This window comes from Zalophus californianus, chromosome 17 (genome assembly GCF_009762305.2).
Source record: "Zalophus californianus isolate mZalCal1 chromosome 17, mZalCal1.pri.v2, whole genome shotgun sequence".
Lineage (NCBI taxonomy): Eukaryota > Metazoa > Chordata > Mammalia > Carnivora > Otariidae > Zalophus > Zalophus californianus.
The window spans coordinates 466,172-480,787 of NC_045611.1; the positions used below are offsets into that span (position 1 = coordinate 466,172).

Genomic DNA, 14,616 nt, shown 5'->3' on the forward strand with positions numbered 1-14,616 from the left:
GAGTTGGACAGATAATGGGAGATGAGCCCAACTCTTGTGCCAGGGACCAGAGCTGCCCACTGAGGATGCCAAGGTCTCAGAGAGTCACCCTGGTGGACGCTCACCCTCCTGGACACCCCAGGCTGCACATGGAAGCAGCTTCAAAAGAACATCACTACCCAGTTCCCTCCATAAACATGGCCAGTAACATGGGTTTCACGTGTCCTTCCCTGTCCCCCCATGTTCCCGTCTATCCGGCCACCTGAGGAAGGGTCCTGCACAGATGGTTGGGCAAACTTGTCCACAGCCCCCCAGAAAATACCAACCTCCAATGACCTCCACGAACTCTGGACCGGCCATTGCCAAGAACGGCACCTGGGCCTCTGTTGCCACCGCCTTGGCCAAAAGTGTCTTCCCACAGCCGGGGGGCCCGAGCAGCAGTGCACCTTTTGGGACTTTGGCGCCAAGCTGAAGGAAGCGCTCTGGACTCTGGAAAAGCAACGGATCATGGGACACTAGTCACAGGTGTTTGAGAGAATTTCCAAGAGGACTCACGTGGCGATCAGCTCCTGCACTGTCACGAATCAGTTGTGCTTCATGTGGTTTGGGAAAAGCAGAGAGCTCCGGCAGTGACCAGGTGTCCCAGACAGCCCAGGGTGCGGCCAGCAGCGGGCTCTCAGCCCTACTACTGGCTCAGGGCTGTGCACTCAGCCTGCCCCACTGGTTTAGCAGATACAGCACATGCCTGACTGGGACAATCCCTCCCTCAAGGAGGGCGCACGTGTCTGCCTCCTGCTCGGCTCGTGCACCCACCTTCAGATAATCCACAAACTCTTTGACTTCCAGTTTGGCTTCGTGCATTCCTGCTACATCTTTGAAGCTGACTCCTTTCCCCATCTTGCCATCCACAATTGTGAAACGAGCCATTTTAAGCTGATTCTGGGCAGAAAAAACAAAGGGCAGGGTGCTGTGACTCCTAGCACAACAGGGAAGATTAGCACCCCTGGGCTGGGCCTGCAAGCACGAGGGAGCTTCGTGTCCCAGGGGCCCCACCTCTCCTCGGCTCGGCTCTCATCTCCCACACCCTCTCCACATATTCAGGCAGATGGGACCCAAAGTCACCTTCCAGGCATCCAAGGGGAAATGTTTACTGTGCATCGCTAACAGTAAGAAAATCTAGCATCTAGCAATTTGCTTAAAAAAAAAAAACAAAACATAGACCACCCCCAACCCAAACGAGGTAATTTAATATCTTTGCACATAAACTATATTTTTCCATATGATTTTTCCTTCTACTGTGGAACTCTCTGATTATAAAGGTAGTGTAATAACACGCAGCTCTGGGAAGGTGTGGTAGAAATGTTAGCTGGTAAATTTCTGGAGAGCAATCAGGCAAGATAAAGCTCTCGGTGAGGGGTGCAAACTTGAGCTAAATTTGGCCTCAGGAGGCACACCAGGCAGACAGGCACTCCAAAGGCACATGTGCATTAGATTTATCACAGTACTATCTAAATACCGCAGGGAAAATAAACAGCCTCTGAGATGCCAGGGTGGCTCAGTTGGTTAAGCGTCTGCCTTCGGCTCAGGTCATGATCTCAGGGAGGGTCCCAGGATCAGGTCCCACATCAGGCTCCCCGTTCGGCAGGGAGTCTGCTTCTGCCTCTCCCTCAGCTCGTGCTCTGTCTCTCTCTCTCAAATAAAATCTTTAAAAATAAATAAATAAAAAGTGACTATAGGGGCGCCTGGTGGCTCAGTTGGTGAAACGTCTGCCTTCGGCTCAGGTCATGACCTCAGAGTCCTGGGATCGAGCCCTGCATCGGGCTCCCTGCTCAGCGGGGAGCCTGCAGCTCCCCCTCCTTGTGCTTGCTCTATGTCAAATAATAAAATCTTTAAAAAATTTTTTTAAATAAATAAATAACCAGCCCCAAATATGCAAGACGGGTGAAACTGGCTGAGTAAAATACAACATAACCCCACAATGAGACACCATTAAAAGGGTGTGAGTCTTTACAGACAGGAACACGTTCCTGGTCTCAGTGGAAATCTGTCTTGGTTCCCGGGGAGGTGACCAGAAGGTACCCTCTGCAGACCTGCTCCAAGCAGGTCCTGGGCCCCTCCCCAGCTCCTCTGCTGATGGGCTAACTGGCCATATGCAACCTGCCAGGGAGGGAAAGTTCATGTTACAATGAACGTCACCACAACAGGAGAATTTTTTTCTTTTTTAAAGTAATCCCTACATCCAACTCGGGGCCCGAACTCAAGACCCTGAAATCAAGCATTGCACATTCTTTTGACTGAGCCAGCCAGGCGCCCCAGGAGAATGCTTTTAAAGTGTATTAAGGTTTGGGGCGCCTGGCTGCCTCAGTCGGTAGAGCATGTGATGCTTGATCTTGGGGTCCTGAGTTCAAGCCCTCCATTGCGTGCAAAGGTTACTTTAAAAAAAAATCTTTAAAAAAATTAAAATAAAAACATAAAGACAACCTTTAAAAATTTCTCAGTGTCTTAGCTAGTAGGAGAAACCAAAAAATAAGTCATGCCCAGCTCCTGAAAAACTGTAGAATAAACTGGCCTACACACCTGCTTGGCTCAGCTGCCTCACAAGTCAGGGGGAGAGTCAGGGAGAGAGTCAAGGGATAGGGGCCAAGCAGAAAGAAAGAGGAACCGCCCCGGCCACGACTCCAGGCTGGCCTCTGTGACAGGTGAACGTTCACTGCGATTTACATGAAGCGTGTTCCGCAAGCACGAGCACAAACCCCAGACCATGGGTTCGATGAGATGGGATGTTCATAACTTACAAAAGCACTGAGTCCGCCTTCCCTTCCTGTCATTCCAGCCAGACGGAACACATACCACAGGATGGCCAGGCCCACGGCGGTCATCCCCAAGGCGTAGAGGGCACTAGCAGGAGAGAGGGGCAGTTATGGGCAGGCAGCGCACAGACACGCCTCATGTCAGGGGCCACGGTCACTTCACAGACGACGAGAGCAACCCCCACTCTGAGACCAGCGTGCAGAGCAGATGGTTGTGGAAATGGGTTTCCTCGTCCACCTCTCCTCCTGTGAGACCCTCCCCAGGCCGTCCCGCGGAGCGTGTAAACGCCGGATACAGCAGCTCTCCACAGTGCGAAGCCAGAACGCGGACACCGCACACTGACCGGGTCATCGAGAGCCTCTTGGTAATGCCCAAAAGAACAGATTTTCATGTGTGATATATTTTGTTTTCAAAAGTAGGCCATCAGGGGCACCTGGGTGGCTCAGTGGTTAAGCATCGGCCTTCGGCTCAGGTCATGATCCCGGGGTCCTGGCTTCGAGCCCCGCATCGGGCTCCCTGCTCAGCAAGGGAGCAGAGCAGTACAGAGTAAACCCCAGGGCTCCAGCCATACCTCCCGCCATTGCCCACGGCCCCTCAGCCTTGGAGGCCTGCACCCTCAGGAGAGAACGGCTACCTCTCAGGAGTGCCTGCCGTCACTGGCATCCCGCGTCCTCTCAGCGTGGGCACGTGTCCACAAGTGAACCTCCCCAGACACGAGTCCCAGCCACTGGTGTCCCAGTGTGCCATGAAACCCCCCGGGACCCTGCAAGTTCATGTGCTCCCGCTAAGGAGATGCAGGTCCCACAGGCCCAACAGGGTCCCCATTTCCACCTGCCACAAGGAAGCAAGAACTTCTACTGGACGTCCCTGCTCTGCCCTCTCTGTTCCATTTTCCTGTTTGTCCAAGACGGCAGCCTCACAACGCACTGAACCAACAACTAAGGAAAGTGAAAGTCGCTCCACCAGGCCCACGATGCCCATCCCCACGCGTGGTCACTGGCTTGCATGCTTACTCGCCCTCCCACATGGGGGCAGCTTTACTGGAGGCAAGGCCAGTGTGAGATGGTGGCTTGTTATCACATTACAAAGCCAAGCCTGGTTTAGGTCAGGAGCCAAAAAATGACCAACATACTTTCCAAAGAATCCCGTCCGCTTATAGGAAACCGGGATCCTGTCCTTGACCTCAATACTCAGGGCGTCTTCAGCAGCTCGGAGCTTCTCCTCAAACCTGTCGATGTTCGCCACCTGCATCCGGTACATCAAGGCCAGCCGCTGGGGGCAGAGAGCAGAGACAGTGCAGGTGACACGCAGGCTGAGGACAGCCGTGAGACACGCACCCACACCCCGCGGTGCTCTGGAGCTGAACGTCCATCTACCATTCAGAAACCACGTCCAGATCCCAGTTACAACAAACTTCCATACATGTGCTTGCTCTACTTTCACTAACAGGAACATTTAAGAAAACAGAGGGTGTGCTTTAGGCTTTAAACTCACCACCCAGCCTCAGCTGTGTGTGCAGAACACAGAGACACACCACAGACACGAGATGTTTGCCGGGATGCAGGCGACTCGCTAAGGCAAGAACACAGGTCTGGTGCTTCACCACTGGCTGAATGTGAAACTCAGCTAAGTGGATTTCTCTCTTCTCAGTAAACCTCTCCCGGCTAGAGAAGAGGCTCAGGGATTGTGCGCAGGTGCAGTGTCCTCCAGGGGTACAGGCTTCCCTGAGAGGAGGCTCCAGAGCAAGCCAGAAGTCCATGCTGGGTCCCCAAATCCCTGCTCTGTGAGCTGACCTGAGCCACCCACTGAGGGGCCATCCTGATCTCCACCGGCCTGGACGGCAGCCTTCCAGCCCCACATCATTCTCCTAAGGGCCTGGTCCAAATGCTTTCTAGAATGAAGCTGTTCCAAGCACAGCTTCTAAACGCACTGTGGAATCTACATGGAGCAACCAGACTCTCCCCTGGCGCTGAGAGCCTCAGAAGATTCTGTGTGGAATGAGCGGCCGGCCAGGCTGCATGTCACGGGGTCACAGGGCCAGATGGGAGAGGCAGCTAGGGGCACCCACCAGCCATGACACACTGATCGTCATCTGCGTCGGAATGCCCAGGGGCCTCAGTTGCTGGATTAACCTAACAGACCCCGAATGTCTGATCTGGACTTCATCCACGCCTCTGTCACTCAAGCACCTGCCCAGCCAGGTGAATAGAATGGAAACATGTGGCAATGACCTTCTTTCTCTGCCAGAAGCCAAAAGCAAAATGTGATTCCAGAGGCCAATTCAACTCCCACGCCTCTGACCGCCTGGGCTTCTGCAAGGTCACCCAGCTCACGCGGTATGCAGGACCAGGAGGAGCCTGTCACCCCAACTAAATTACAAGCTCTTGTAAACCAACAACCAACTGTAAACACAGTGCTTGGCACTCAGCCCAATCCAGAACCCGGGCAGGGGCTGGGGTGCACCCCTGATGCTATCATGAGGGGCCCAGTGCTATGGCCAGGAGTCCACCTGTGCTCCCCATAAGCAGAGTGTGTCCACACTGGACACCTGTCTCCCAGCATTTTACCTGGTCCAGTGTCTCCACCACCCAAACCTCTAACGAAAAATGGAAAGGAGACTAAAGAAACATGACAACTAAATATAATTCCTAGTCCTTGATGTGATCCTGGATTGAAAGTACTAATAAAGGGAGCCTCGGTGGCTCAGTGGGTTAAGCGTCCAATTCTTGATCTCAGGTCAGGTCTTGAACTCAGGGTCGTGAGTTGAAGCCCTGCATTGGACTCCACGCTGGTGGAGCCTACTTAAAAAAATAATAAAATAAAATAAAATACTAATAAAATAGCTCTTAACGTCAGTCTAGAGATGACCAGGGCACAGGATCAGGGAAGTGGTTTGGAAAATAGTCTCATGTCGCTACCTCTCCTGGGCCTGCCGGTGCTGTGCTTATGGGGTGGGGGGGATGGTGACTGCTTCCACAGCAGGTATTCAGAGTCAGCTTCTGGGACCCCCCCACCTCCAATGCCCAGCCCTCTCCCTGGGACCAAATCCCACCCTCCGGGCCCCTCCTCTGGTGAGCACACTGGGCTCCCTCCTGGGGGCACCTGAGGTGGGGAGGTGAGCAGGCCCTTGCCCGACCCCAACTCTCAGCCACCCTCACAGAGCACACAGTTTCCTGCCCTGGGGCCCCCAGGAATCCCCTCGACTCACCAGCAGCTGCCCACACTGCCCTGGGTGCTAACCCGCAGCCAGGACCAGATCCACAGGGCGGGACCTCAGGACCCCGCCGCTGCAGGCCCCCCAGCTCCTGTCCCCAATTCAAGCACATTAAGCCCGGCTCAGGGCAGTGGGGACGAAGGGAAAGGGGCTCCGCCCTCACTCACAGGCCGCCCGAACACCACAGCTCCAGGGTGCAGGTAGACCTCCACCACGTCGCTCTCAGGCACCACCTGCACGCGCTGCACCTCGCCCTTGGCCAGCATCTCGTGCACAAAGTCGTTCCAGGAAATGCTGCCCCCGCTGGTGCTGAGCGCGTTCAGCAGGCTCATGATCACGGCGATGACAAACAAGGTGCGCAGCCGCTCGCGGTACATCTGGTCCTCTCTCTCCTTGCGTCTCCTCTCCTCTGCAGGCAGGGTGACCAGGGGGAGCGACAGACACAGGAGAGATACTCATCACACGCCAGTCAAGGCCGCCAACACTGCACTCACCGAGGTCACGTCTACCCAGAGCACAAAGCCAGTTTTACGGTCAGAAGCTTCCCGGCACCTGCATGTGCTGTATCTCTGTGGTAAGCCCTCCACCGGAGGCACATTCGACCCCTGACGTCATACGGTCACACCTGATGCGTGTGGCACACATGCAACCCATTAATAACAAAGAAACACCTTTTACCACCATCTGCCCTCCCCTCTCCAACAGCCACCTGTCCTCGACATATGGGGGGGAACCACTTAATTCAAGAATGTTCCCAGCAACCAACTCTTTATCCAAACCATCAGATAAATAATCACATTATTAGGATACAGACTGCACTGTGCCCAGTTCTTGGGGGACAAAAAGACACAAGACTCAGCCCCTGACCTTGGGGCGCATGGACACCGGGGAGGTGACACGGGAGGCCATCAGCACACAGCATAAGGAACTGCGAGAAGCAGCTCCCAGCACGGCCACCACGGGGAGGCTCCGGGAGGGAAGGAAGAGTAAGCACAGCGGGAGGACCAGGAGACAGCAGGAGTCGCCTCCCTCAGGCCCACAGCACGGACGGGAGAGAGTCCTGCTCACAGCCACCCACGGCCAGGCCACAGTCTTCCTCCCAAACCAGCCGGTCAGATAAGCCCCTCCCCCGCCGGGGACGAAGGGCAGTCTCCACACCGCATTTCCATGATGCTGTGTCTCCTCGGTGGCCCACCCGCCAGTCCTTAGAAGCATCTGGCATCTCCATTTCCAAACCAGAAGGCCCGGACTACAGTGCAGCCCTCACCTGTGCGGTACGACCCATCCTCCCGACACTCCATCCAGACTTTACCGGGCCCGTCGTTAACGATGCCTTTTGAGAAGTGCATGTACCGTCCTTCTCCAGTCCGGCCCAAGACGGCCCCGACCAATCTGAGCAACCAAAGCTTCCACCATTTACTTCTCCCGCACAAACACAGCATCCACTCGGGGGGAGAGCACGGAGGGCCCCGCACGGGCATAGGGCTCAGCCCAAGCTGCACGTGCACGTGTGGTCCTTTCTCCAGAGACAGGAGCGCAGCTGGATCTCCGTGTCTACCCACTTCCCTCTGCTCTGCTTGCAAGCGTACCATCCACAGACACACAACCCTCCTCTCTGGCCATCCGTTTAGAGGAACTGAAAGGCATTTTTTTTTTTAAGACTTTTATTTATTTGACAGAGAGGGAGAGAGAACGAGCACACAAGCAGGGGGAGTGGGAGAGGGAGAAGCAGGCTTCCCGCCGAGCAGGGAGCGTGATGCGGGGCTCGATCCCAGGACCCTGGGACCATGACCTGAGCTGAAGGCAGATGCTTAACGACTGAGCCACCCAGGCGCCCCAAAAATAAAATCTTTTGAAAACAAAGGAAAACCCCACGTATCTGTAGTGTTGGTCAGGTATGAAATTATGAGGGCCAGTCTGAGAAAGACAAAAGGGGAAGGTGTGGGTGTGAGACAGAGGACTGGCTCCGTGAAAGTAAGATGTGTGAGGTCTGAGACATGAAACAAAATCTGACCCTGAGAGTCTAACTGGAAAATGGCCTTTCATCAGTCTGTTCCTCAAGGACCCCTTCCTCCGCTGCGCCTCCCTGCGGCTGCATCCAACTGCATCTGTGAAGGCTGCCCTCGGGCGCAGTGCTCCTGGCAGCTCTCACATTTATTTTGGCTCCTGACGCTAACGACAGGCTCACGGAGAGCCGAGGGCTAAGCCCGGGAAACACTGCTGCCTCCTGGCCACCCGACTGTCCACCACTGGACAGACCCCCCCCCCCCGGAAACTCTGGTGCCAAAATCCCTCTTCAGAGGGGTGGCGTCCATCACTGCCAGGGCGCCCTGCATCAGCCACCTACACACAGGTCAGTGACCGACAACGGCAGAGTTTCAGGGAGACAGCTTCCAGAGCTGCCCCAGGTTTTCTGTCCGGAAGTCCTTCTGGAAGAACTTATTCTCACTAACCCTGAACGCGGGCACTGTGGCGAGAAGCTTATGAGGCTTGCAGTGACAGTCCAGTTCTTTCCAACAGTCAGCTGGCGCTGGGCCCACCCCAGATGGAGACGGCAACTCCAGAGAACACTCACGGCGCATCCTCAACCTCAGGAACAAGAAGCAACTAGCACCAAAGTGGTCTGGAGACTCCAGCAACTGCTTTTTTAGCTACACTTTTATTATGTGATACTGTAGATTCACATGTAATCCTAGGTAGTAACACAAAACTATCCTCTGCCCAGTTGCTTCCAGCAGTAACTTTTTACAATCCCGGACAGCGGCGCAGCCCCCCGGCCTTATTCAGACCGCCCCTACTGACATGTGCCCTTGGTCTTAGTTTCGTGCACTTTTCCGCCAGTGAAGACACACAGGACTTCGTCCCTGCGGGGGCTGCCCAGCTCCTAGGCCCTGCCAACACTGTTCGCCACCCCTGTGGCCGTGTCTCTGGAGAATGGGCTCTAAATGGGAACCACGTGGCACGCAAGCTTCCGGGACTGGCTCTTCATTCAAGACTGCCGCCAGCCCTGCGGGCGAGACCCTGCGGGTGAGACCCGGGCTGTGCCCACTGCGTGCAGAGTGTGGGCGCTCCCAGCGAGCCAGACCCTCACCAGCGCGCAGCAGAACCAGGGAGACCCACGGCACGTTCTCACAGAGAGGAAAACACTCTGGTCAAGCAAGTCGTTACCCTCTCATGAAAATTCAGCAGACACGAGCTTCAACCCATCTTCTCAACTAACTTACACTACCAACTACAAAGCAATCGCACAAAGAGGGCAGAGGCTGCAGACACCCTGGACGCGTGTGGCTGCTGGACAGAGCGAGGGACAGAAGCGGGGAGACTCCTCCTTCTGCCTCTGCTGTCCCTTGCGCCACAATGGCTGGGACCCCGCGCGCCGGGCAGGCTGCCAGCACGCTCGCTGCCCACCACCTCTTCCTTTACTGGAAACCCTTCATCGTTACCGCTGTCTTCAGTTACGATTTTGAGATATGAAATTTTCCCCCAAGGTTCTTTCTGATTCTTTCATCCTTTGCTTTTTAGATTTAATGACTTCATCCATGCAGGATTTATTTTGGAACATGTGAAATAGTCTCTCTCCAAGTAACAGCAACTATTCCACACCATTTCGTACACAAGCTTCCCTTCTGCTACTGCGTGAAATGCCACTGCAGTTATGTATGAATTCTTAGATAAACCAGACTCTGCCTCTGGATTTTCTATTTTGTTCCATTACACTTCCTACCTATCACTGGACCAACACGTTAACTCACATTTTAATATCTGCCACTATCAGCCTCACTGATGTTTGTTTTTCAAAATCCTGTAGATTTTCGGATGAACCAAATCCTCATCCTCCACCCCTGAAAACCTTTTAACCCAGAAGCCTTCTGAGGAAGAGCCAAGTTCCCCAGGAGCTCTGTCAGCAAAAGAAATGAGTGACTGCCCAAAGGGATGCCCCATGAAGCCTGAAACCAGGAATATCTAAACCGAACCCAAGCAATGGCTACTGGTTTCCAGGAGTTAAGACCTATTCCAAAAGAGCCTGAAGCTGGGGGCACCTGGCTGGATCAGTCGGTGGAGTGTGCAACTCTCAGGGTTGTGAGTTCGAGCCCCACATTGGGCAGAAAGATTACTTTAAAAATAATAATAAAAAATAGGGGCACCTGGGTGGCTCCGTTGGTTAAGTGTCTGCCTCTGGCTCAGGGTCATGATCCTGGGGTCCTGGGATCGAGTCCCACATTGTCAGGCTCCCTGATGAGCGTGGAGTCTGCTTTTCCCTCTCCCCCTGCCCCTCCTCCCCCAGCCCCGCCCCCCCATGGTCATGCTCTCTCTCAAATAAATAAATAAATAATAAATAAAAATAAGTAAAGGACAACAAAATCAGCACCTAAGTTCGAGGCAGTTCCTTGGCAAGACAACCATCTCTCCACCTGTGTGCCCTTCTGGAGACTCCTCACAGGACAGGGGACCGTAACAGGGTAATTATGAGGACAGAATTAATGGAGAAGACATATGAATCACTTAGTACAGTGCTCAGCACACTCCAGTTGTTGCAGTGGGTTAGCAATTTCCATTCTCATTAGCTCCAAGGAGCCAGCTTTTACCTTAGAGTCAATTCAGTTTAAACTGACCTTTTTATTGCCCTCACCCTTTGCCTGATCAGAATCCTAATTCTACAGATGAGACTCAAGACTTGCAAGTGAGGCTGTTGTGAACTGGAGTACACAGTGGTCACTCACACAGGACAGCGATGTGTCTCACTTCTTCCTTGAGGCCACGCACCATACCAACCTCTCCTCTGGGGGCTGCTTCTCAAGTCTACACATCCTCAGGAGCCTGTGTGGGGTGGGTCCGACCAAGTGCCTTCCCCCCCACCCCAGAACACTTGAGTTGAAGGCAGATCGGAGGTTCACCCTTTGCACGCAGAGGACTATAATTCTGCCTGCCTTCAGATGTCTGGACAGGACAGGGCACCCACGAGCTGTTGGAAGCACCTCTAAAGGACAGGCAAGGAAAAGATCCAGTAATCACATTAAAGACTGGGGGTAGGTGTGCTCACAGTAAGGGAGACACAGGGGCCTAGGTGCACCCTACGTTTGCTTTTAACTTTTCTTTCTTTTTTTTTTTAAAGACTTATTTATTTAATTTGAGAGAGTGGGGGCACAGAGGGAGAGAGAATCTCAAGTAGACTCCCCGGTGAGTGTGGAGCCTGATGCAGGGCTCGATCTCACGACCCTGAGATCATGACCTGAGCCGAAACCAAGAGCTGGACACTTAACCGACTGAGCCACGCAGCCACCCCTGGACTCATGCTACTTTTAAGACAGGTTTCCTGTTGCTGAGACCAGAACACACATGTGCAGACAACCAAAGCAGCCATTATTTAAGAAAGTCAAATAGATATACCTTCATCATCTTCAGGGGTCCTCCCCTTAGATTTATCATTGTCCTTCGTCTTCTGCTTCATCCTGGAGGTGTTAAAATAGTAACTGCCACCTGCAAGGAATAGGGAACATGTTGAACAAGATCTGCCCCTACAGAGAAGCGCTCAGAAGAGTAGGTTCTTCAGTAACCAAACCAAAACAGAAGCCATCTGAAACCTACATTCGTAAGATTTAGAAGTTTGGGATGATCATTCTTAGTACAGTAGCTGCTAATTATAGAATAATAACTTCAACTTACAGAGTATCTTTGTAATTCAAATCAGCAATACAAGGGAATAAAACTTCCTTACGAATGTATACTGAGGAAGTCTCATGAGCTTGTTGGAAAACAACCCCTTCAATAATCACAGTCACTCTAAACTAATTTAAACTAAGGAGCAACACGGTGGCTCTGACACATGCATCAACAGCAACCCAGGGGCCACCATCACCAAGACACAACACCCCTCCCACAAAAGGCACGGGTCCTGTCCACCGTCTAACTGAATTAATGTTTAAAAGGAGAGGAAAGAGAGTCTCACCAACCATGACAGCTGTGCCTTTCTTCACAAGGTTAACAGAACCACAAGTGAGACTACCTTGATGGCCCCTGGACACGGGATCAGGCTGTCTGGAGAGTGAGGCATGTGCCACCGGGCACATGTGTACACTTAGGTGGGGAAACACACACAGGAGGTGAGCACGCGCTGACCACACGTGGGCACCAAGCCACATAACGGCCTTTAGGAGTTGGGAGATTCCACTTTTCCCGGTTCCAACTGGACAGAAGGAGGACGTAAGATCACATTGTCAATCCTGGAGGTCCTAAGTCCTTTGACCTAAGATCTCTCTTGAGGATGTCATGGTGTCTCACTGAATGATAAAACTGTTGTTAAACATAAATTACTTGTGGGCTGTTTGTAGTCACCTTCTGGATATAAAACATACAGAGCCATTCTGAAGATCCCTACTGGATGTTCTTGCAGCTGGCTAGAGAATATGGAAAACCTTGTAAGCAGCCCAATTACTGCCATACATCAGATTTTTTTAAAAAGGGGGAGGGGGGACGACTCAGGTAAGCACACGTGGCCTGTTCAGACCTTATTCAGTCTGTCTGTCCGTAAACTGCACTTTAGAGCATATAAGGGCTCACAATAGACAGAAGCCAAAGTCCTCTGAGTGATTTCCTTTCGCTGTCAGTGTCAAACCAGCAGCTTTATCCGATTTATTTACAGATGTCACAGGATGTGCCTACTACCTGTGTTCCACAAGATACACACCTAAGAGTTTCCAGAGTCTGACTGGATTCTGGACTAGATGCTGTTTCAACAACAATCCACTGAACCCTTCAACGGTTGGGGTTCGCAGGCACAGCTGCAAACTCTGAAAAGAAACAAAAAATACAGAGGACAGCCAGTATTGTAATTCACACTGGTCCTCAAGCTATGGTAAAGTAGAACAACAGGAACAAATTATGACCTAAAATGTGCGTGTTGAGCCCCTAAGAGAGGACTGGAGGGAAACACCAGCCAAAATGGCAGCAGGATTTGGGGTCTTTGTTTTCTGGATAGTTAACCTAAGCAGAGCCTGGAGCACACCTTCACTGGACAGTGCTCAGTCAGTTCGGGGCCATTAACACCTGAAGCTACAGGATACAGATAAGATACAGCCACACGGTACTTCGCCCACACAAAACCGTCACCCCCCTTGGAGCAACGGCCAAGTACCGCGTGGAGCTCATCTTCATGAGGTCTGATCCACGTGAGCCAATTGTGAAACAGTTCTCCATGAAACTCTTACTGGGTTCAATTTTTAAAACTGTTTTGTGGGGAGCGCCTGGGTGGCTCAGTAGGTGAAGCGTCTGCCTTCGGATCAGGTCATGATCCCGGGGTCCTGGGATCAGTCCCGCATCCAGCTCCCTGCTCAGCTGCAGGTCAGCTTCTCTCTCTACCTCTGTGATATCTCGCTCTCTTTCTCAAATAAATTAAAAAAATAATAAAATCTTCTAAAAATATAAAACTTTTTTAAAAAATTTACTTATTTGAGACAGAGAGAAAGGGAGAGCGAGAGAGGGAACAGAGTGGGAGAGAGAGAAGCAGACTCCCCACTGAGCAAGGAGCCCGACGCCGGACTTGATCCCAGGACCCCGGGATCACGACCTGAGCCGAAGGCAGATGCTTCACCGACCACCGAGAGCCACCCGGGAGAAGCAGGCTCCCCCACTGAGCAGGGAGCCCGACTCGGGGCTCGGTCCCAGGACGCCGGGATAGGAGCCACCGAGGCGGCCCTTAAAATATATTTTTAAAGATTTTATTTTTAAGTAAGCTCTACAGCCCACATGGGTGGGGCTCGAACTCACAGCCCAGGATCTCGTCGCATGCCCCACCGACTGGGCCAGGCACCCAAGACGCCAGGAAGGCAACCACACAAGCAGAAAATATCAATACACCAAAAAAGGGCTGGAAAAATGCAGGCTGGGACCCGTGCGGAGTCTCCTCCAGCGCTGCCCGGGCGGCCTCTCCGCACGAACGGGGGTCCCCGCACCCGACCGCGCCGCTCTCGCTCGGGGTCCGCCGGGGAGGGGGGCCCGGGGATGGGGCGCGGTCGGGGAGGAATGGGCGGAGCCCGCCCGGGGATGGGAGGCGCCCGCCGAGGGGTGGGGAGGTGGAAAAGGGGGCCGCCGCGGGTCAGGGCTTGGAATGGGCGGGGCCCGGCCCGGGGTCGGCGGGTACCTGCTTGGCGTGGCCTCCGGCCCCCAGGAGCCGGATCGCAGGCCTGTGGACGAAGTGCCGGCACCTCCTTCCGGCCCCGAGGGAGAGGCCTAGGCTCCAGCCCGAGCAGGGGCCCCGCAGTGGCCCGGACCCCGCGGCCCGGCCCGGGCGGAGGGCGCGCAGCAGCAGCAACGCGGCCGCCATGTTGGCCCGGAAGCGGCGCCTGCGCGGTCGGACCGCCCGGGGGGCGCCTGCGCGGTCGAGGCTGGCAGAGCTGGGTCCCCGCGCCCGCTGCGCTGCGGCCGTCCCGGCGTGCCCTAGCGCTTGATTAGGTGCCACCCGGGGCGGAGCGCCGCGAGGGGAGCCCGGGAGGGAGGGAACCGGGACTCCGCGCCGGGCTGCGTGCTGCGGCCACGCCGTTCGGGGGCGTCGCTGCTGGAGAGGGCCGCCCGGGCGCGAGGTTGCGGGGCGGAGCGCGAGAGCCCGAGGGAACCGT

At 54.1% G+C, this 14,616-nt stretch overlaps 1 protein-coding gene across 2 annotated transcripts in view; it reads right to left on the minus strand.

Moving 5' to 3' along the window:
- Positions 1 to 14,357, minus strand: part of SPG7 (SPG7 matrix AAA peptidase subunit, paraplegin) — a 32,014-nt gene extending 17,657 nt beyond the window's left edge. For both annotated transcript variants that reach the window (XM_027617239.2, XM_027617237.2), the window contains exons 1-8: positions 14,142 to 14,357; positions 12,690 to 12,792; positions 11,393 to 11,482; positions 6,172 to 6,413; positions 3,923 to 4,062; positions 2,775 to 2,877; positions 793 to 918; positions 306 to 468 (exon numbers count right to left, since the gene is read on the minus strand). In XM_027617239.2, the coding sequence (XP_027473040.1) occupies positions 306 to 468; positions 793 to 918; positions 2,775 to 2,877; positions 3,923 to 4,062; positions 6,172 to 6,413; positions 11,393 to 11,482; positions 12,690 to 12,792; positions 14,142 to 14,324 (1,150 nt within the window). In that variant the 5' untranslated portion in view covers positions 14,325 to 14,357. The remainder of the gene's footprint in view (positions 1 to 305; positions 469 to 792; positions 919 to 2,774; positions 2,878 to 3,922; positions 4,063 to 6,171; positions 6,414 to 11,392; positions 11,483 to 12,689; positions 12,793 to 14,141) is intronic.
- Between the last annotated feature and the right edge of the window lie 259 nt (positions 14,358 to 14,616).